The sequence below is a fragment of the Nannobrachium achirus genome (assembly GCF_963921795.1).
Source record: "Nannobrachium achirus genome assembly, chromosome: 2".
NCBI lineage: Eukaryota > Metazoa > Chordata > Actinopteri > Myctophiformes > Myctophidae > Nannobrachium > Nannobrachium achirus.
The window spans coordinates 70,578,787-70,602,668 of NC_137811.1; the positions used below are offsets into that span (position 1 = coordinate 70,578,787).

General features: G+C 40.7%; 1 protein-coding gene across 1 annotated transcript; it reads right to left on the minus strand.

The window, feature by feature from the left end:
* Positions 1-1,063: 1,063 nt before the first annotated feature.
* On the minus strand, positions 1,064-17,833 carry LOC308300202 (NADH dehydrogenase [ubiquinone] flavoprotein 1, mitochondrial-like; the record flags this gene model as incomplete). Its single annotated transcript, XM_080744009.1, has 10 exons — positions 1,064-1,199; positions 2,214-2,359; positions 2,866-2,947; positions 4,224-4,390; positions 4,583-4,795; positions 5,564-5,753; positions 10,908-11,091; positions 11,733-11,903; positions 16,590-16,672; positions 17,729-17,833. The coding sequence occupies 10 exons, from the start codon at positions 17,831-17,833 to the stop codon at positions 1,104-1,106; spliced, it is 1,437 nt and encodes a 478-aa protein (XP_080600135.1). The 3' UTR covers positions 1,064-1,103.
* Positions 17,834-23,882: the final 6,049 nt, after the last annotated feature.

Genomic DNA, 23,882 nt, shown 5'->3' on the forward strand with positions numbered 1-23,882 from the left:
GAATAACTACTTTACCACTGACCAGAGTGTTAAACTGTACTTCTGTCCATGATATCATGTTACATAAAGCATAACCACCCCCACCACCACCTAATACATTGTCTTGTCTCCTCATTTTCTCATTGATTATTGATTGATCTGAATTCCTCCACACCCCTTATGCCTAAACATTTTAAGCATTTCTTTACTAATTTTAGTTTTGGAAACATTGTAAAATATTCCATCTACAACATTGGCTATTTTCACCATTATGAAATGGTTTTCAAAATAGTAAGATGTCTAAAAATGTTCGGCCCTATAGTCTCACAATATCACAATATTGATAGAACACTGATATATTGCCCTGCTTTAATAGAAGCTTTTTAACTGTTCAGAGGAATGCTTCATGATTATCTTCCTAAACAGACTGATAGAACCAGCTCATGTTCTGACAGTCTTTCAATGTAGATTCCATTCAAACAGAGATAAAACACAGCTGTTGTTACTGTAAGTCGTTCATCTCTTTAATAACTTACACCCTCACACCCCTATTTTGGCCATGTAATTACAGGCAAAAATATTCAAACATTTTTACATTTAAAAAAAATGTGGTGCCTAGAGTTTTCAAAGATATTCATTATACATGCTGCTCACTATGCATCACTATTTCACCGCATGAATCAGAATAATGACACACATGTAGGATGTTTATCCTACATGTGTGTCATTATTCTGATTCTATTCTACTACTTATCCTCAGCTAGCATAATGAACAAAATATAACTGTGCTATAGCCTACTACAATGTGCTTCTTATTTTGCGTTACTTTTTAAACAAATCGTCAACATCTCAATAGTGTGGTGACATTTATAATTTTTTTGTTAAGTAAAGCCCTGCTTGATCATACAAGACCGTTGCACAAAGCTAGTGAAAATAGCAGATCTACAAGCACACAACGCCTCGCGGTGCGAGGCGTTGTGTGCTTGTAGATCGGCTATTTTCACTAGTTTAAACTGTTTTTAAAATGATAAATACAAAACGAAAGGTTTTGGACAAACAAGGTTTCCGCCCGACAACGACCAAATACACGAGCACTATAGTCTGGTCTGGACACGACCGATGTTTCAGACCATCTCCAGCACTGCTTCTCTGGGAGCGTTGGTCCTGTTGTGCTCAGCGATACGGCTCTCCATGACCGGACGGAAGTGACGGATCAGACCCTGCAAACACACAAGTGTTGAAAGGATTATTAACATATACAGTACATAACATATGAGCAACATTAGTCTTTATCATACTTGTTATTAGCAAAGTAGTAGAGGAAGAAGTAGTACTAGTAGTAGTTACAATTCAGGCATTGACAGCAGACACTCTTATCCGGAGCAACTTGCAATAAGTAATGCCTCGGTAAACTAGGATACCAGGAAAACAATTAACCTATCATCCGTCTAAAACAAATAACATCTAAATTACATTTTAACCTATAGTAGTAGTTCTGGTTACTCATAGTCAAACCAGTTGTACTACTAGTACTCATTAATAGTAATAGAAACAGTAGAAGTTAAACACAAATATCACACAAAAAGTGGTCTCTTGCTGCTTTAAAATAGTGCATTATTGAACCATCAAACTGTGCTAAAGACCCAGCAGAGAACCTCCACAGAACCATGCGGGGTCTGAGCAGTCTTTGTATGAAAGCAGTGCCTCAGTAAGCACCTTAACCACCACAAAGAACCACTGCTAAACTCAGTATAAAGCACCTTAACCACCACAAAGAACCACTGCTAAAGAGCCAAAAATTATGATGACAGCAGGGGTTAAAGTTCTCAGTCCTGGGAACTGATTTCAGTCTTGAGGATTCCATAGGGGCTATTTCTGAGATCAGTGCAGATCCGCAAAAAAAAAAAAATAAGGGGGAGATGTAGCGATGCCCACGGAGTGCACTTCAGAAGATCACTTCATTCTGTAACTTTGTAAATACTGTATACTGCTATGCTACAACTGGACAACTGAATTTCCCCCTTGGGATAATAAAGGTATCTATCTATCTATGGATTGGCACACACACATTCAGTGAAGACAATTCAGAACTTCAGGGAAACACCCCAAATATTGGTGTGCGCTGCGTGCGCCATGTTTCAAGAATTACATATTGGGACATGGTCTGAAAACACATTTCAGTCTTGGGATTTTTTTGGCTTTAACCCCCGTGACAGTAGTAATAAAGCATTCACCTGCACAGGCCATGCTGCTCCGTCTCCCAGTGCACAGATGGTGTGTCCTTCTATTTGCTTACTGAGCTCCCAGATGAGATCGATCTCTGACACAGCTGCCTGTCCTTTCACAAACCTCCACATTAATGAGTCCATCCAGTCCACACCTGAGAGGAGAGAAGAGGACAACATATTTTTTACTTACAGTAGTAGGCCTACATTGTTGTTCAAGCTGCCAGTATGATATAGTCATTCGTAAGCAATTATCTATCGATAGTAGGCGGATCCACTGATCTCTAGTGATTGGTTTAGGGGAAGTCAAAGTCCCTCCCCTGTAAATCGTACAGACAGGGAACAATGTCAGACCAAAGCTTCAGCTGAGTCTGAAATCAGGCTACCAGTGAACTGTACTGTACTGTCATGAAACTGTACATTTGCCTATGCAAACTTCTAATAAATCAATCAATAAAATTAAAATACTCCAATTATGGTCAACAGTAAAAGACTTGTTAAACAGGGCAGCTCTTATGTTATACAACACTGTATCATATACATCTTCATTTCCCCTCCATGAAGGCTTATTTGAATAATCCACAATAATACAAAAAAATAATAATAATTGATTTATGCTTTATACAGCTTTTTAACCCCAAATGTAAGCGTGCTTCCTCACCCTCCCTGCAGGGGGTGCACTGCCCACAGCTCTCATGTTTGTAGAACTCCACCAGGCGGGCGATGGCTCGGATCACATCTGTCTGAGACACACATTTACAATGTCCTTAAAGATCACATCTGTCTGAGACACACATTTACAATGTCCTTAAAGATCACATCTCTCTGAGACACACATTCACACTGTCCTTAAAGATCACATCTGTCTGAGACACACATTCACACTGTCCTTAAAGATCACATCTGTCTGAGACACACATTTACAATGTCCTTAAAGATCACATCTCTCTGAGACACACATTCACACTGTCCTTAAAGATCACATCTCTCTGAGACACACATTCACACTGTCCTTAAAGATCACATCTCTCTGAGACACACATTTACACTGTTGTTAAAGATCACATCTGTCTGAGACACACATTTACACTGTCGTTAAAGATCACATCTGTCTGAGACACACATTTACACTGTCCTTAAAGATCACATCTGTCTGAGACACACATTTACACTGTCCTTAAAGATCACATCTGTCTGAGACACACATTTACACTGTCCTTAAAGATCACATCTGTCTGAGACACACATTTACACTGTCCTTAAAGATCACATCTGTCTGAGACACACATTAATGCTGTCCTTAAAGATCACATCTGTCTGAGACACACATTTACACTGTCCTTAAAGATCACATCTGTCTGAGACACACATTAATGCTGTCCTTAAAGATCACATCTGTCTGAGACACACATTTACACTGTCCTTAAAGAAGATAACAAGTTGTGATGCCCGGTGAGCTTGTCGATCGGATATTTTCTGTGAAGCCCATGGGAATATATATGGTCAACCAAATATAGGCTCCATGGGAATAGAGCATTGCAGTGGGCGTGGTTTACTGGTCCCACTAAAAGATCTCCCGTTCAGTATTTATAACAATTATGTTAAGCCTAGAACAAAGCCATCCAGGATGGCAGTGAATCATGAACATGAAACCTTTGTTTCTATGAAAAGAACATTTTGAAAATCGCTAAACGAAGGGTAGTTTAAATGTAGTATATCAAATAATTAAATATTAAAATATGTTTTCAAAGGATCAAAGGTTTTATGGTCATGATTCACTGCCATCCTGGATTGCTTGGTTCTAGGCTTAACATAATAGTTATAAATACTTTTGTAAAAGTCTATGGGGAAAATGAATGGGAGATTTTTTAGTGGGACCAGTAAACCACTTCCGCTGAGATGCTCTATATGGTCAGTTAAGTATAGGGCCCATGGGAATACGCTCAACAAAGTGTAGGGCCAATGGTGATGTGGTCAACATCAAGTGTAGGGTTTAAGTGTTTAAGAGGTGTTGCTTACAGACTTATCCATGACGATGATGGCGGCGGTGCCCAGGGCCGTCTCGGCGCGGACCAGATCATCAAAGTCCATCAGGACGTCATCACACACATGCCGAGGGATGATGGGAGTGGACGAGCCCCCTGGAATCACTCCTAATAGGTTGTCCCAGCCGCCCCTCACTCCTCCTGCACCAATCACAGTAAAGGGGAAGGAACAATACTCGGTGCCGCGCTGTGAGCTTGTATATCTGCTTTTTTTCAATAGTTAAAGCATAAAATAATGATACACAATACCGTGTACCCGTTCTAAAAATGAACTACTACAGGTGTACTCCCGCTCCCAGGGCGTGAGAACATATCCCCAGGGGTGTCAGTGACCTGCGTGTCTGTCGATGAGCTCTCTCAGAGGGATGGACATCTCCTCCTCTACGGTGCAGGGCGTGTTGACGTGTCCCGAGATGTTGAACAGTTTGGTCCCCGAGTTCCTCTCTCTGCCGAAGCCGGCGAACCACGCCCCGCCCCGCCGACAGATGGCAGGCGCCACGGCAACCGTCTCCACGTTGGACACCGTCGTGGGACATCCAAAGACCCCTGGAGAATGAAAGCATCGCAAAGGTTGTGAAATGTGCGTTTGACATTATATATGGTTATTGAATCATTAAAGGGGGTGTGATTGTTGCGGCCGAAGGTCGCAGTTTACCATGAGAAATTGTAGATCGGCTATTTTTGGCAAAGAGGTTTGGTGTAGAGGGGAAAAAGAGCAGACTAAGTACAGAGTGAAAGGTCAAGTTTATTAAGTATTGACGGTTCAAGTGGTTAAATATCTGAAAACACAAATTGACATGAATCCAAAATACACTGATGATTGTGCTGTCAAACGATGAAACTAAACTATATGTTATCTATTGGTTGTAGGGGGTCCCTGCTACATCTCTCTCGAGACTAAGGTCCTTGGCCTGAAAACGTTGAAGACCCCTGATATAGAGCTTTAACCTTTAAAAATATCACTTACTCTACCTTTAATTCATACTTGTACCACTCTACGCCAGTATTTTACAAAATGTTACAATATTGGGATGAACTTGTAGGCTGCATTCAACCCCATGGTACAGTGAAGTATACATCATTCAACCTCATGGTACAGTGAAGTATACATCATTCAACCTCATGGTACAGTGAAGTATACATCATTCAACCCCATGGTACAGTGAAGTATACATCATTCAACCTCATGGTACAGTGAATATACATCATTCAACCTCATGGTACAGTGAAGTATACATCATTCAACCCCATGGTACAGTGAAGCATCATTCAACCCCATGGTACAGTGAACTATACAGTGTACATCAGGCTTACCGATGTCGGCGGGGAAGGGCGGTTTGAGACGGGGCTTCCCTTGCTTCCCTTCGATGGACTCGATGAGAGCCGTCTCCTCGCCGCAGATGTACGCTCCAGCTCCTCTCACCACGAACACGTCGAAGCTGTACCCTGAGCCGCACGCGTTCTTGCCGATCAGCTTGGCTTTGTATGCTTCGTTGATCGCCACCTACAGGCAGAGAGAGGACATGAATTAAACCCATTTTCAAATTTGCCTTCATTATCGATGCTGGCGGGCAGAAACCTCTTATCTGCATATTTTAATCCATTTAGGCCTGAACACAAATCTGTGTCACTTTAGATTTGAACCACTTTAACCATTATTTTATGCTTCAACTATTAAAAAATCGCACCCGTGCGAAGTGAGTGGAAAAATATTTAGGGAGTATGATATATTGTGGACTTCGATTTTCAAGCCTTTTCTTTAAATAATCAGAAATGCTTTTCCCTTTTAAATTGAAGATATTAAATAATATCTTTATTATTACACACATTACATGTATATGTTTGCATAGAAAACTCTAATGTAGTGCATCATTGAACTATGGGAAGACTGGGATTTTGAACATGACACCTCTGAGGCAAAGAACCACCTCTCAGGCTCTCTTGGCACATGTCTCTTATTCAACATTTACTTTTTTCTCTTCTTCTTCTTTTCAAGGCTAGAATAATAGAAAAGGAGAAAAAACACTTTAAAACACAGAGGGAGCTGTACCCTGAGTGTAGGAGAAAAAACACTTTAAAACACAGAGGGAGCTGCACCCTGAGTGTAGGAGAAAAAACACTTTAAAACACAGAGGGAGCTGTACCCTGAGTGTAGGAGAAAAACACTTTAAAACACAGAGGGAGATATTTAACTTTTAAAACTTAAATCTGAAAACTTTGGCACCTCGCTGTTCCTACATACTTTAACCGAACAACATGATTCACAATTCAAAAATTCCACCTTACCGTGGACATGTATTCTTGAGATTTTTACTTTGAAATAATTTGTAGTTTTTGAAATATTTAACTTTAAGCGCCCAATGCATTGTCAATGACAATGTCCTTTTAAAGGAGAGAGAAATCAAGCCATCAATGTCCACTGCTCAGATGTAGAGTTGCCAGTGTTCGGGATCAATCCCATGACCTCCTGAAGATGAGTCAAGATCTTTTCCAACAGAGCTACCATGACTCAGAATCCACAAGGGCCCAATGCATTCAAAAAGAGATTTTGAGTTACCTATGTATATGTTTGCATAGAAAATTCTAACGTAGTGCATCATTGAACAATGGGAAGACTGGGATTTGAACATGGCACCTCTGAGGCAAAGAACCAATCATTAGACCACTATACCACCTCTCAGGCTCTCTTGGCACATGTCTCTTATTCAACATTTACTTTTTTCTCTTCTTCTTCTTTTCAGGGAGCTGTACCCTGAGTGTCTGACAGGTAGTAAAGTGGTCTAATGATCTGACTTTCAGCAGAGAGGTTCCATATTCAAACCCCAGTCTACCTGTAGTTTGATGATGGAGCACTTTGGAATGTTCTTTGTAAAGATATGCATGGGTGACTCAAAATGTCTTTGAAAATGAACTGGGCACCTAAAGCATGTGTGATTAGGTGGCTTAGTTGGAAGAGCTCTTGACTCATCACCAAAAGGTTGCGGGATCAAATCCCAATGCTGGCAATACTGTATCGGAGCATTTGACACTGATGGTTTGCTTTTTCCCTCCTTTAAATCTCCATCGTCATTGACAATGCATTGGGCGCTTAAAGTTAAATATTTCAAAAACTACACATTATTTCAAAGTAAAAATCTCAAGCATGCATGTCCACAGTAAGGTGGAATTCTTGAATTGTGAATCAAGTTGCTCGGTTAAAGTATGTAGGAACAGCGAGGTGCCAGAGTTTTCAGATTTCAGATTTTAAAATTAAATATCTCCAAAAGTACAAAACATTTCAAAGTACAACTTTCAAGTATGTGTGTCCACAGTTAGGAGAATTATAAAAAGTATGAATGGAGTTTCTAGGCGAACGTGTTTTTTTTAGGCGCGTAAATCTGCCATTGAGCCCCATGTTAATTTTCCGAATTTTGTAAAGCTTATATCTCCAAAACCATAAAACATTTCAAATATTCATTTTCAGGCAAACATTTCCACAGTAAGCTCAACACGATAAAGTGTGAACGGTGTTTCTAGGTGTACGTTTGTAGCTCTAGTAGCTTGCCAAAGTTACAAATTATTTCAAAGCATGCAAGTCCACAGTAAGGTTCAATTTTAATGTGTGATTTTACTTTGAAATGTTTCGTAGTTTTGGAGATATTTAACTTTTAAAACTTAAATCTGAAATCTTCGTGGACACGTATTCTTAAGATTTTGACCTTGAAATAATTTGTAATTTTTGAAATATTTAACTTTAAGCGCCCAATGCATTGTCAATGACAATGGCCTTTTAAAGGAGAGATAAATCAAGCCGTCAGTGTCCATTGCTCAGATGCAGGGGTGCTGATGCCGGAAATTGATACCACGACCTTCTGTTGATGAATCAAGAGCTTTTCCAACAGAGCTACCATAACTCAGAATATGTGAGTGCCCATTCTGCCCAATGCATTCATAAAGACATTTTGAGTCGCCCATGTATAAGTTTGCATAGAAAATTCCACAAAGTAGTGCATCATTGAACTCTGGGAAGACTGTGGTTTGAACATGGCACCTCTGAGCCGAAGAACTAAGCATCAGACCAAATATCCCACCTCTCAGGCACTCTTGGTACATGTTTCTTATTTAACTCATTTGTAGCCAATCCCGAGAATACTCGTGAAAAATACTCGAGTATCATATGGTGCAGATCCCGAGTATACTCGTGAAAAGTACTCTATTACTGTAACGGCGGTTCTCCTACCCTGTAGCTGCGCGGAAGGTCCTGGCACAATCGCCCTCGCCGATTCATCATCATCACGGATCCACGTGCACAAAATAGTAATCCCATAACATTGAGGCAGATGGGGAATCTCATCTTTAATGTCCATTATCTCCAAACAACACTTTCAAAGGGGAGGATGGCAGTAGATTCTCTTTAATAAAACACATGTTGAAAAGCAACGATCCGCCATTACACAACGGCATGTTGACGACGAGCGATTCCGGTGAATGACGTGATGACGTCAAACCGGAAGTGTTTACGCAATCGACTTCTGGCCTTCAAAATAAGAGACTGGCCGCTTATGGAGAAAGCGAGACATTGGACATTTTAATCCGTTAATTTCAGGAGCACAAAATGAGTTAACACTAACTTTTTTTTTTTTCAAAGCCAGAATAATAGTTATAAATATGGTTAATATGTGTGTGTGTGTGTGTGTGTGTGTGTGTGTGTGTGTGTGCGTGCGTGCGTGCGTGCGTGCGTGCGTGCGTGCGTGCGTGCGTGCGTGCGTGCGTGCGTGTGTGTGTGGCCATGATCAATCAATAGCTATCACCAATACAATCACCAAGTCAGCATTTATCTAGCCTGACTGCAAGCGTCAGACTCTTCACACACTACGTTTCACTTCGTTTTGCCCACCAACAGGGGGTGGTGATGTGCGGACTGATTTATCAGGCTAGCATTTATCAGCAGCGACAAGTTAGCATTCACAATCACTAGGTTAACATTCACAATATACATCATCAATATAAACCAATTCTATTCAATCATGTACATGATGTCATGTTTACATCACAATAGATGGTATATAGTAGGCGAACGAGGCATCTAGCTCTTTATCTGTGGTAGTTACTGGGAGAGGAAACCAAAGGACAAGGTGACCATGGTGGAGCCTTGGAGCAGAGGGGAAGCGTGTGGATACTTATCTTTTCCAAAATAAGTAGAGCTACAGAGAGTCGATCTCCAGAGAGGCGAGAAGAGGCCAGAAGATGAATATTTTAGTTTTTCAAAGTCTGTTCATTTGTATTTTAAACTTGTATTAGCTGCCTGTCACTGTGAAATTATCCACAGTCTGTCTAAAAGTGTGGTTATTTTATCGCTTATCAGTGATATTCATCTAATACAATTTTGAAATTCAAATTCAATGGCCTAAAGGGTGAACCAATCGGGTGCCTCCGTGTCTATGACATTGTTTTTTATGACGTATTTTCTCCGGCCTAAACGCGTTCTAAATCAGGGTGAACCAATCGGGTACCTCTGTGACTATGACATCATGGACAAAGCAACAGAATCGAAGTGTTTCATTGGTCTAGCTAACTCATGTCATCATCATTAGTGACATTTTTTTTTTTTTTCAAAAGCCCTTTATTTGTATTTTAAACTTGTATTAGTTGCCTATCATTCATAACCTGTAAACTTATCCACAGTCTGTCTAAAAGTGTGGTTGTTTTCTCTGCTTATGGGTGATATTCATTTAATACAATTTTGAAATTCAAATTCATTGGTCTATTCAGTTCGGTCAATTCATAATCAAGTAAGCATTTGATTGGACACCATGTTTATTTTCTCCGGCCTAAAGGGTGAACCAATCAGGTACCTCTGTGCCTATGACATCATTTGTTATGACGTATTTTCTGCGGCCTAAACGCGTTCTAAATCAGGGTGAACCAATCGGGTGCCTCTGTGCCTATGACATCATGGACAAATCAACAGAATCGAAGTGTTTCATTGGTCTAGCTAACTCATGTCATCATCATTAGTGACATCATAATTTTGGTAAAAAAGCGGTCTATAGGAGCGGTTTGCACCGCTCAAAAATAGCAGATATACAAGCTCACTGCGAGCTTGTAGATCTGCTATTTTTGAAAAATCGTGAACATTTGTGCAAGTCTTTGAATATTTTGACCCGATTCTATAAATGTCTTTTAAATCCTTCTTCTAAATCAGTGGTTCTCCAACTTTTCCATGTCAAGGACCCCCAAAATGACATGTATTTGACCCCATCTCAAAATATGTTGTTCCAGGGACCACCTAGAAGCAAATATTTGAGATACAAATGTTCTCTTTTAAAAATATATAAAGACTGTCGGGCAGAAACCTCTTCCATATTTTAATGCCCTACTTGATCATACTACAGCGTCACAGAGAAGCATCAGAAGGTGTAGTTAGGCCTGTCACAATTATTACATAATCGTCTAATCGCAATAATTTGACATAATGGCAATTATTTTGTCATAATCGTCATAATCGTTTCCATGTTGAAAGATTTTCATTGTTTTTAAACATCTCCAGTATTGACTTGATAATGCTTAGTTCTGTGTGGTATCAAGCACCGAAAATAGCTCTGCTATTTTCGATATTTTCACCAAAAGGCCCTTTTAGAAATGTCAGCCCCTGCCTCTCTAATGTCCCTGCGTATACCTGTAGGTTAGAGGACTCATTGTAGAACTCTCCTCTGATGTAGATGTAGGCAGCGCGGGCTCCCATGGCTCTGCCGGCAACCAGGCAGCCTTCTACGAGTTTATGAGGGTCGTGACGCATGATCTCCCTGTCCTTACATGTTCCCGGCTCTCCCTCGTCTGCGTTCACCACCAGGTACTTGGGCCTGAAACAAGAGAACTTTCACAGTTGGCAAAACGTGCATAATATGTGTACATGTATTATGTCAAGAATAAACACAACCCAAAAGCCTGAAAGCTTCATTTCCATTGTGGTCCTTTGAGTGAAAATGTGTACTAGACAAGTAAAATAGCAAAGAACAACATGTAAATGGAACTCATCTCAACTCAACTTATGGATGGTTATAAATAGACAATCGAAGTCCGACATCACTGCTGCTAGAGCACTGTTTCCCAAACACTGGGAACATTTGTGTTGGTTGCAAGTAAATATCCTTTAATTTCAAGTGTAGTTATTATTAAAAAGATGTACACAAATAAACACATACAAATAAATGTTCTTATATGAAGATTTCCCTCTGGGAATTTCAACAGAAAACTTCGGTATTAGGTCCAGCTACTATACAGACTGCTCTTTATGGAGGACTTAAGACTTATGGTATGGTCCTTGTCTTTGTGTCTTTGTGTATTTTAAGGCTGCAAACATATTTTAATGAATAAAACATGATTTTTTTGGTCGCACACTGGTTCTCAAACTTTATTTACTATATAGCGTTCCCCCATTCAGTACAAACTAAGCATTCTTCCTGACGCTGATGAGTTTAGGTAATAACATTATAATGATTACCTGCCATCATCGGGTTTGTTCATGAAGCTCCACTTCATGCCAGTGGGGAAGCCGGCCCCTCCCCTCCCCCGCAGCCCAGAAACCTTCACTTCATTTATGATCCAGTCTGAACCTTTCAGGAGAATCTCCTTGGTCTTATACCAGTCTCCTCGCTTTAGCGCCCCCTTCAGTCTGGTTGGAGAAGGGAGAGGACAGAGACATCATTATATCAAACACACAAAAACACTTAAGTAGGCATATATTTGATTTAATTCAACATATTCAAAAATCTACAAGCTCACAATGCATCGTATCACTACATGTGAGGTTGTATCTGCTATCTGGTAAATGGTTATGGTTTTATATGGTAAATTTATAAAGCGCCTTTATCCAAGGCGATTTATATAGATTGTGCGTCACCTATTCACCTATTGACACGCACGCACACGCACACGCACACGCACACACACACACACACACACACACACACACACACACACACACACACACACACACACACACACAGAGATGGCAGAGGAAACCATGCAAGGCACCAACGTGCTCAACGGGAGCAATTAGGGGTTCAGGGCTGTATTGTGATTGTCTTAAGTACCAGCTCTTATGCCTTAACTTAAAGGCCTGTCCATACTGTCTCCGACCACCAAACCTTTCGTCAGAGACTTCCGACTCTCCGACGTGCAGCTTTCCGAACTCTAATTCGGGCATTTCGGGGTAATGCTTTTCAGAAGATGCGAGTGACGTCATTTTGTAGTTGAAGCGGACCTTTCTGAAGGAGAGTTTGGTGGTCGGAGACAGTATGGACAGGCCTTTAAGTTAAAGTGCCGGTGCCATGATTCTCCCCTCTATAAAACATGATTATCTACTATTATGATTATACCAGGAGGAATAATTTTTCCAAAAAAGTGTACAGAAAGAGTTAAAATTATGTTTTTATGTGGCCACACCCACCAGTTCATTGGTATGCGTGGTTGTCATGGTGGGTGGTGACCCAGCTGAAGTTAGCCACACCCACGTGTGTTGGGTGAATGGTAATTAGGGGAGGGGTTGATTCTATGATGTAATAAGTATGGGTGTTTTTGGAACGGCACGTGGCATCCTCCAGCTAAAAACCCAAATAAAAAGAGAATGCATAATTTCTCATAACAACCACACCAGGGGGTCTACTGGTGTGGTTGTACTGTCAACCTCCTAGACACATGAAAAACAGAAAAAGTACAAAACTATGGCACCACCTCTAAGTTAAGGCATAAGAGCTGGTAGTTGAGACAGTACAAATGTAGCCCTCAATGTCTTGCTCAAGGACACTTCCACACCAACTCTGGGGGAGCCCGGAATCGAGAACCCTCCGGTTCTAAGGCGGACACTCTACCCCTGAGCCACTGCCACCCCCCTATCTGCTAAGAATAATCAGAATTGTGAGCTTGTAGATCAAGTATATAGAGCTTAAGTGGCTAACATATCGTCGTTGTCGAGTGGAAACCTCGTATCTCCAAGTTTCACATTTGCACGTTTTTTCGCAAAGTAAAGCCCTTATTCATCATGCAAAGCCGTCGCACAAAATCTACAAGCACACAATCGCACAATCTACAAGCACACAACGCCTCGCACCGCGAGGCGTTGTGTGCTTGTAGATCTGCTGTTTTCTTTTTTTTTTTTAAATTCTGTTTTTATTTGGATCATCATTATTACATTCACAAATCTTCAATATTTCAACAAAATGAAAAACAACCTCTTTGATGACCAATTTTCAACAGTAACAAATGAATGAAAAAGAAAAGAAACGAAAAGAAAAAGAGCAGCAGCAGGGCAGTTACATTACGGGAAACGCTTTCACTTTTTCACTTATTACAAGAACAGTTACATGCGTGAGAAAAAGGTATAAGGTCTAGGCAAATTTACAAGAGGACAAACATTACATTTTTAGCACCAACATCCGCATTATCAGACCAGTCAGCCAAAGTCAGATCGAAACTGTCTCACATATCCAGTCCACTTGTCCCATATCCACAGGAATTTCTCCTCTTGGTCCCTTATTAAGTAAGTCAATTTTTCCATTTTATATATGTCATGGACCACCTCAATCCAGTCATCCACAGTAGGTTGCTGTGGTTGCATCCACTTTCTTGTGATAGCCTTTTTGCTCGCTACTAGAAGGATCAAGAGCAATTTCTTGTCATTGCTGTCTAGTTCTTCATAAGGAAGGTTACCCAAATACAATGTGTCGAATTGAAATGGGATATCAAAACCCAAGACCGCTTCCAGGTGTTTGTGAATATCCTTCCAGTAGGAACTCAAGACTGGACAGTCCCAAAAGACATGGTAATGGTTTGCAATACCTTGCTCACATGATCTCCAACAGTCTGCACCTGTTTCACTATATCTTTTTTGCAAAGGTGTTATGAAGTACCTTATATGGTTTTTCCAATTAAATTCTCTCCATGTCTTTGAACTTGATGTTTCCCATATTACTGTGCACGTTTTCTCCCATTCTTCCATGGTCATGGTAAAATTACCTTCATCCCGCCATTTATCCATAACATATGCTGTACCTTCGATGTCATTCTGTTGGAGACCATTATATAATCCGGAAATTATCCTACTACAGTTTGGCTTATCAGCAGACAGAAATACCCCCAGAATCCCTGAGGATTCCAGATGCATGGCATCCTTCACCTCCTGGTTAATATAGTGTCTAAGCTGGAAGTATCTATACAGATCACATTTTTCAAGACCATGTTTCTTTTGAACAGATTCAAAGCTCTTGAGTACCCCCTTGTGTACGAGTGTGTAGTGATATGTTATCCCCCTACCAATCCATATCCTAAATCTATTATCATTTATGTTTGGGAGAAAGTCTGTGTCGTATGCACACCATCTTAGCATTTTAATTCCCTTCCCCAGCCCAAATTTCTTCACCGTTTCTTGCCAAATTTTTAATGAGATATTTATCCATGGGTTGTTTTTATCCCTAATTTTATTAATTAGCTTTTCGTCCCCTATTACTGCTGCCAGGGGGACTCCTTGAATCAGTGCCTTTTCAATGTCTTTCCACCTTGCCACATATGATGTGTTGAACCAGTACACAAGAGGTCTCAGTTGGGCTGCACAATAGTAATCATATAGGCATGGAAGGCCTAAACCTCCCTGCTCCCTTTTCAGCTGTAGTGTTTTATATCTAACCCTAGGCCTCTTGCCCTGCCAAATAAATTTAGATATTAATTTATCCCATTCCTTGAACTGGTTCGATGACACCTCCACTGGGAGTGACTGAAATAGGTAGAGCAGTCGCGGTAGGATGTTCATTTTAACAGAATCTATTCTAGCACTCAGGCCCAGAAAGGGTAACAAGCTCCATCGTGCAACGTCCGATTTAACTTGGTCATTTAGTGGTCCATAATTAAGTTCTTTTAATTTTGAGATATCTTTGGGCAGGACAATCCCCAGGTATCGTATCGATTCCGAATCCCATTTCAGGTTATACTTGCCCACCAGACAAGCAGGTGGGTTGTAATTAAAGGAAATAACCTGGGTCTTGTCAACATTGAGCATATAGCCCGAAAGGGCTCCAAATTCCTCTAGTGTCTCCATTAAAATGGGAACTGTCTGTGTGGGCTGGCCTACATATATTAACACATCGTCCGCGAAAAGAGCCAGCTTATGTTCACCATCTGCCATGTTTATTCCCTTAATGTTTTGATTTTGTCTGATCATTTGGCTTAGTGGTTCAATGAATGCGGCGAAGAGCCCGCAGGAGACGCAGTCTCCCTGTCTGACTCCTCTCTCCAATTTAAAGGGTTCTGATAAATCACCGTTTATTTTAATTCTAGCAGTCGGGTTTTTATATAGTGACTGGAGTATTCCAATAAAGGACTCATGGAATCCAAACCTCTCTAGTACCTTAAACAGGAAGCACCAGTACACTGAATCATAAGCTTTTCGTGCATCACAACTTATCAATGCCGCCTCCTCCCCACTCTGTGTAATATGATTTACAATATGTAAAGATCTTTTAATATTGTCTTGTGTCTGGCGTTGTCTTATGAACCCAGCTTGGTCATAATTTATTAATAACGGCCATAAGGAGTCAGATCTGCTGTTTTCACTAGTTTAAATCATTTTTAAAATCATAAATACAAAACAAACAGTTTTGGACATACAAGGTTTCCACCCGACAATGACGATATATGTATACAAAAAATACAGAAAACAACTGTAAGACTCATCAACTTCACGTTGAGACAGAAATGCCACAGGAATGACTGGGAGAGAATAATGTCCACAGTGTGAATCAGGACAAATAGAAAGTGAACAGCTCTTTCTTTCTTTCTCCTCTCCTGCTCCAGACACCAGACCCCCAGAAAGGCCTGCTTTATTCCAGTTCATTCCAGGGTCCCATCTAATGACAGCACAACATGTGATGGGTTGGCTCAACTTTCTTAAGGGGACTTCAATATTTAACAGCCTGCCATGACCCGAGAGAAAATATAATCACAGTGATGTGGACATCAGGGATGTGGACATCTGGGATCTCCATATATGGACATAAAAGGGATTTTTACCCCTGGCATCACAGGGATCTCCTTATCACCATATATGGGCATAAAGTGATTTCTTCCCCCTGGCATCACAGGGATCTCTCTAACAGGGCATCATTAATATTGATGACATCAGGGAACTCCATATATGGGCATAAAAGGGATTATGTTAGTGTGACATCACAGTGAAGCCAGAGCGTGATGTCAGAGCGGCAAACCCATTCTGGTAGAGTTGTTACCCTGACATCACAGTGACATCAGAGTATACTAATCTTAATTTTTAACTTTATTTGTATACATGTGGTGTATTGACATTTCTTACTTCCAGTCATGACGCCCATATAAGTTGGTAAAGATGCGGTCCTGGTCACTCAGAGGACCAAACTTGGTCTTCTTCGGCTTCTCCTGGAGACACACAGTAGACCTGAGTTACTACAGTCTGCACTACTACTACTACTACTAGTACTACCAATACTAACTACAACAACTACTACTACTACTACTACTAGTACTACCACCAGTAAGACTCCCTAATCGGGAGATAAGCGACCGTTGGTCGCTTATCTCCACAAATAGGCCAAAAGTTTGTTTTACCAATTATTACACTCTATGTGAACATTTACATCAACAAATCCCAAGTACTATGCAGAACGACCCATTTCAAGTTTTTAATGTACAACAATATTTAGAAAATAGGTCTACAAGCTGACAGTCCTCGTCCCTTATATTCCCATAGGTTATATGGAGATCTCAGTGTTTGTCAGTCCTTGTTCATTTATGCCCATATATGGACATCTCTATATCTACTGTAACAGTCCTTGTCCCTTTATGCCCATATATGGAGATCTCTTAACTGTAAGTCCTTGTCCCTTTTATGCCCATATATGGATATTCCTGATGTCATCAGTATATGAACATATATGGGCTTTCTGATATGCCCATATATGGAGATCTCTTAACTGTAAGCCCTTGTCCCTTTTATGCCCATATATGGATATCCCTGATGTCATCCGTATATGCCCATATATGGGCTTTCTAATATGCCCATATATGGAGATCTCTGTATCTCCATATATGGGTATAAAAGGATACTTCAGGTCTGACATCAGGTTTGTTTATATTGGGTTGCTAGGTTTGACATCACAAACTCTATGGGCCATCTGACCTAGAAATCTATATTTGGGCATAGATGACTCATCGTGACCTCATCACGCGTCGACCGCACGTGTGACGTGCGGTCGACCGCACGTGTGACCGACGGACGGCCGGTGGAGGTTTTCATACTAAACTGCGACCTTACGGTTGCAAATACTAACTACAACAACTACTACAACTACTACTTACTAATAATGTATAGGTATAACTTAAAAAGGAAACCAAATAATGCATATGGGTAGGCTAGGCCTGATAAATGTTCTGAACAGTTTGATATGGAGCAACTAGGGTAGATTTTAGACCTACTTCTTTTGCTGCGGTGCCATAGCTCAAGGCGAGGGTCCGAGGGACACACTGACGCCGTGTCACGGCTGAGCGCACACCTGCGCTAAGTACACGACCCAGTAACATGCTGCAGAGAAACAACACACCTGCGCTAAGTACACGACCCAGTAACATGCTGCAGAGCGCTAAGTACACGACCCAGTAACATGCTGCAGAGAAACAACAGGTGCAACATCAAAACTATAGGTACTGTACTGTATAGTCCCCAAAGGAGAGCACACACATCCAACAAAAACAACAATACGCTTAACACTGTAGCTCCCAGTAGAAAATGTATTAATGTCAAGGTCTGTATTTCACCACAGACCCCATCTCAAAATATTTTGTTCCAGGTTTCTGTGCTTGATACCACACTGAAGTTGACTGAACTAAGCATAATCAAGTCAATACTGGAGATGTGGCGTGCGTAACTGCATGGATTTCTACACAGAGAGGGCAATTCTTTCAACACAAGATGCTGTATTCGGTTACACGTCACATTTCCGGCATGTCTCCATTCCGACACTAACCCTATACCTAACCCTAACCCTAACCTCTATGGAAGTGTTGCCACTCCGACAATAAGAAGTCACTGTCGGAATGGAGACGTGTCGGAATGGAGAGCACCCACCGCTGTATTCAAGTTCAGGAGAGTTTGGACAAGGCAATTCTACTTGAATGCTGCCTTCAGGTATGGCATGGAAAGAGGGGCATTTTCATTTCTTCCACCATAGTAAAAACTGCATTGATGGTCTGGAGAGGGCACTTTTTACAGACAGATAAAAGGACAGGGACCCTTGATGTCTATGTGTGCACGTGCTTGCACCAATAGGTTTAGGCCTATTAAACCACAGTGGATTGACACCACTTCTCAACATTTTGAGTTTGGAGGTGTGTCTGATTCCCACTAAACACACAATAAACAAATAATTCTCCCTTCTGTTCTGTATCACCAGATAAGATATTCACAGAGGCTTTGATTTCAGAGTTGTACGTATCATTGAGACTGATCCCAGACTGAAACTTCAAAGAGCCCCCAAGTTGGTGTTCAAAGGCCCTCCTATTAAATCTAAGGGACCAACTTGTTCACTCCTACACTCCACCCACTAATCACTCTACCTTATTATATTTTTTATACTTTGTGTTGATTTTGTCCTTTTTGTCATTTATTATTATTGTATTTATTGCATTTGCTGCACGTTTTCCGCATTAATTTGGTCGTTACTTGGTCTACTTTTTCATGTGTCCATTTTTTAATGGCAATGTATTGACAATGATACTACTGAGCTATACTGATGGCCTTAAAATGACACCCACCCTGGCTGTATTACCCTTCAATTGGTGATTTTATTTTTTATTTGTATTTATTTTTTACTACAGTTGGCTTCATTGACATCTTTAGTTTTTTTCTTTTCTCATATCTATTAGCTTATTCTGGCTCTATCCTACTCTGCCTGAGGCTACTCTATGGTAGCTATGGTGGGTGCAATCTCTCGAGACAAGAGTCAATGATGGCTACGAGGGACAAGTGGACGGTCCCTTTTCGTGACGATGGCTAGCGAGAGCGTGAGTGGTTGATTACTACCACCACTGATTTTGCCTGTCCTAATTGGTTGCTGTTTCATGTAATGTATCAGAAGATTCAGAACTGATGAAAACCCACAAGTGCAAGTGGTCGAATAGGGTATGTGATTTTTTTTATTTCTTTTTTGTTAAAAGGTAAAAGCACTGTTCTGAAAGTAATTATGATCAGTAACAGGGGTCTCCCTTTCTCTTTGTCGCTTTAATAAACAGAAAATACATTTTCAGGTAGGCCTACTGCTACTGTATGCGTAGGCCTACTATCAGAATAAACACCTATTTGACACTTATTTTAATACATTTCCTACCAGGAGCTGTGCTGTGTGTGAACTTCTCTTTCCTTCAATCAAAACTAAACATCTGTTTAATCACTCTGACAACTATCGTATCCTGTGACATGATGTAGGCAAATAGCAGACCTACACAAGCTGGAAATAGCAGTGGTGTAAAGTAACTATCTACTTTTACTTAAGTACTGTACTTAAGTACAGTTTTGAGGTATTTGTACTTTACTTGAGTAATTCCAATTTCCAATACTTTTACTTCTACTCCACTACATCTGGCATCCAAATATTGTACTTTTACTAAACTACATTTATTTGAAAATTTTAGTTACTAGTACTTTGCAGATATAGGCCCTAAGTCTACATTCTAATATTATAAAACATACATGAACCACTTTAGCCCTATTTTATACCCTCTAACTATTTGAAAATAGCCGATCTACAAGCTCACAATGCACATTTTGTAGGCCTACTTTTACTTTTGATAATAGGTACATTTTTATGCCAATACTTTACTTTCATACTTTTACTCAAGTACATTTTGAATTCCAGACTTTTACAAGTAAGCCTATACTTGTAACACAGAGTAGGCCTACATCTACATTGCATTATTGATACTTTTACTTAAGTACAAAATGTGAGTACTTTTTCCACCCAGTAGGTAAATAGACAAGCCCCCATGCTTTTTCTGTTTTTGAAATTGATGTTAAATAAAGTACTATGTTCTATCCGTCTGTCTTACAATGTTATAGGCTATATGAGATACAGAAAGTGTGGTTCCTGTGTAAATAAGCTGTAATAGGCTTTCTAGGCTCTCCTTTCAGTTGACCTTGTAACAGTGATGTGTGCTGTCATGATGAATGAAACTGTACTTTTTTCTATTGCAAACTGCTAATAAACTCTTCAATCAATCCATCAATCAAACAAACAACATACGCTGGAGATGCGATGCATTGTGAGCTTGTTTGTAGGTCTGCTATTTTCAGCAGCGGGCGACACCATCGTGCAACAGAGCATAATAGTGTTTAAACCACATGGCTACAAGTTTGTTTGACCAACTATTTAATTGTATTTACCTGCAGGGTGGCTGGACGAGAGGTCACATGAATACAGTCAGAAGAACAGGATACAATCTGTGCCGGTTGGAAGCGTGTCAGCTGGTTCTAGGAGATGCGTGGCCTTAATTAAATTAAATGTAATCAGATTAACTTTAGCGTCACCACCTTCACCATGCAGCCCACTGCTGAGGTAGGCTACTTATTTGTCAGCCTGGGTGCCAGCCCTACTCAACCACACCCCCTGGTGGTGGATATGCAGTGCGTGAGTTACAGTATAGGCAACGCCAGGCTACTTATTTGTGCCTTGCCAACAATACTAAATAAACTTGACCTTTCACTGTGTACTTAGTCTGCCCTTTTTCCCCAATACACCAAAGCTCTTTGTAAAAAATAGAAGATCTACAAGCTCACAACGCCTCGCAGCACGAGGCGTTGTGAGCTTGTAGATCTTCTATTTGTGGCTACATTTCTCAGAATATGGACACTAGGGTTCAAGTGGCTAATATAAAAATATAGGAGGACCCTCTGTGGTAACTCCCGGACCCCCTGTTGAAGACCCTTTCTGTATAGGCCTGTGGTTGTCAACCACTGGTTGACAACCACAGGGGACCATCAGTGGTCCTTGAGGGGGTTCCAGGTGGTTCCCAGCTAAATGATGGTTTGCTAATCAAATGGACCCATGTAGATGTTTAGAGGGGAAAACCACCTATTTTCAATATTGAACTATGTCATTAATATACCTTAGAGGAGTTGTGTGGAAATTTAAAAAAAAAGTTCCCCCCTTCTGTGTTGCCTAGAACTGGAGGATTGATTTTGGGGTTTGTATTGTAGAGTACACCATGATGACATCACACCGGTGTACTTTGCAATACAAATCCTCAAATCAATCCTCCAGTTCTAGGCAACACAGAAGGGAGGGGGGGGGGGTACTTCTAAGGTATATTAATGACATAGTTCAATATTGAAAATGGGAGCATAAACTCTCAAGAGTTATGATTTAATTTACAAGAAGTTTACACAATTATAGAATGTAGATTTTCTTTTATTTTTATATTAAAACGTTTGCTTGTTATCTCCAATATCTCTCCTATGGTACCGCAACATCAATACAGCATGGAATTGTGGACAAAATCGTATCCAGGTGTAGCCCAGTGGTTAATTCATGACCTTGGTTAATTCATACCCTTAGCCTATCCTAAAACATCGAGTTCATGTCATTCTAAAACAGTTTGACCAAGTAAAAATGTATGCCTTTAATAAATAGTTGTCTGTTAAAAATAGCCCTGCTACATAAATAGGGTTTGTAAAAAGACTTATGTTAAAAATGCATACTGTATATTTCATGGTTGTTTAAAGGGTTAATTTTATGGGAGTCACAGTGACCTAGTCCTGATCAGAGAGTTTACTGATCAAAGGGTAACCTAGTTAGTTACCTAGGCAACTGAGCTTCCAGGTTTATTAGTGATGCATGCTGATTGGTGACTTCTCAATCAGTCCAGTGGGGAGAGAGGAGAGGGGAATGATTGCTCGGCAGAATCACCTGTTGTATTTTCTGAGAGGCTGTAGTGAGGGAACAGAAGAAATGTTTCTGCCAGTTTGATGCACAGTAGCTAATCTGTTTTGTTGTTTTTGTGACAATAGTGAATTGTAAAGTAAAGTAATGTGAGTTGGTGAAAAGTGAAAAGAAAGCCAGTGGATATTACTCGACTAGAGGACATCAAGGCTGACCTGTCTGCTTCGTCTCACACTCATCATCCCTTCAGCAACTGTTCCCCAGAGCGAACAGGGACTGTCAGTAGGGCTTGCTAGACTTTTCACTAAAAGAGAGGATTACTGTACATCGTTCCGACTGTTCCCCTGAGCGAACAGAGACTGTGCCCTTGCTCAAACCCAAGAGGAGGATTCCCCATCGCATCAAACAGGCCTGCACCTTTTTTGTTTTGTGTGTGTGAGTGTGGGCCCACTGTAATTTGATTAAGGTGTATTTATGTTCTGTTGAGAAATAGTGTTTGCCTATTGTATGGTACACTAAGGTTAAAGGGATTTTTGAAGGTTTTGAGATCTGAGTTTTTACATTTTGATTTATTGAATTGAAGTCAATTGGGTTTGATGTGAAGGTAATTAAGAGTCTACATTAGGTAGATCTCTTATTTTTTGATTTCATAAAAGGCCTTAGGCCATTGGGTTGAATTTAAAAAGGTTTACCTACCAGTGTATGTTGTACTGTATTGTCCATTTCATGTTTTTTATTTTATTTCACATTTAAAAAAGGGTTTAACACTTTGAGTAAACTTTGATTACCCTTTAAAGTGTGGTCTGTTCATTTATTTAAAATAGGTCTGTGGTCTATTATTCGAGCCTTGTGGTTTATTTTATAAATACAGGGTGAAAGGTAGAAAGAATCGAACTCAAACGCCCCGTTACTTCCTTCCCTATAGTATCGGGGTGCTACACAAAGATAACAAAATATTCAGAGTTTTGGCTCTGAGAGGTTCATCAAATGTTGGTCCGTGGCTCAAATGCAGAATAAACCAGTAAGATGACCTGAGGGCGAGAAGCGCACACGGCCGTGTGCAGGCATCCGCCTGGGTGACAGCAGACTGCAGGGCGAGCGCTTAGGCCAGGGTTCCCCAATTAGTTTTCCCCAAGGGCCGAATTATGTCTAGGGTACCAAGCTGAGGGCCACAACATTGAATCATGTCTAGGGTACCAAGCCGAGGGCCATAACATTGAATTATGTCTAGGGTACCAAGCCGAGGGCCACAACATTGAATTATGTCTAGGGTACCAAGCCGAGGGCCACAACATTGAATTATGTCTAGGGTACCAAGCTGAGGGCCACAACATTGAATTATGTCTAGGGTACCAAGCTGAGGGCCATAACATTGAATTATGTCTAGGGTACCAAGCCGAGGGCCACAACATTGAATTATGTCTAGGGTACCAAGCCGAGGGCCACAACATTGAATTATGTCTAGGGTACCAAGCTGAGGGCCATAACATTGAATCATGTCTAGGGTACCAAGCCGAGGGCCACAACATTGAATTATGTCTAGGGTACCAAGCTGAGGGCCATAACATTGAATCATGTCTAGGGTACCAAGCCGAGGGCCACAACATTGAATCATGTCTAGGGTACCAAGCCGAGGGCCACAACATTGAATCATGTCTAGGGTACCAAGCCGAGGGCCACAACATTGAATCATGTCTAGG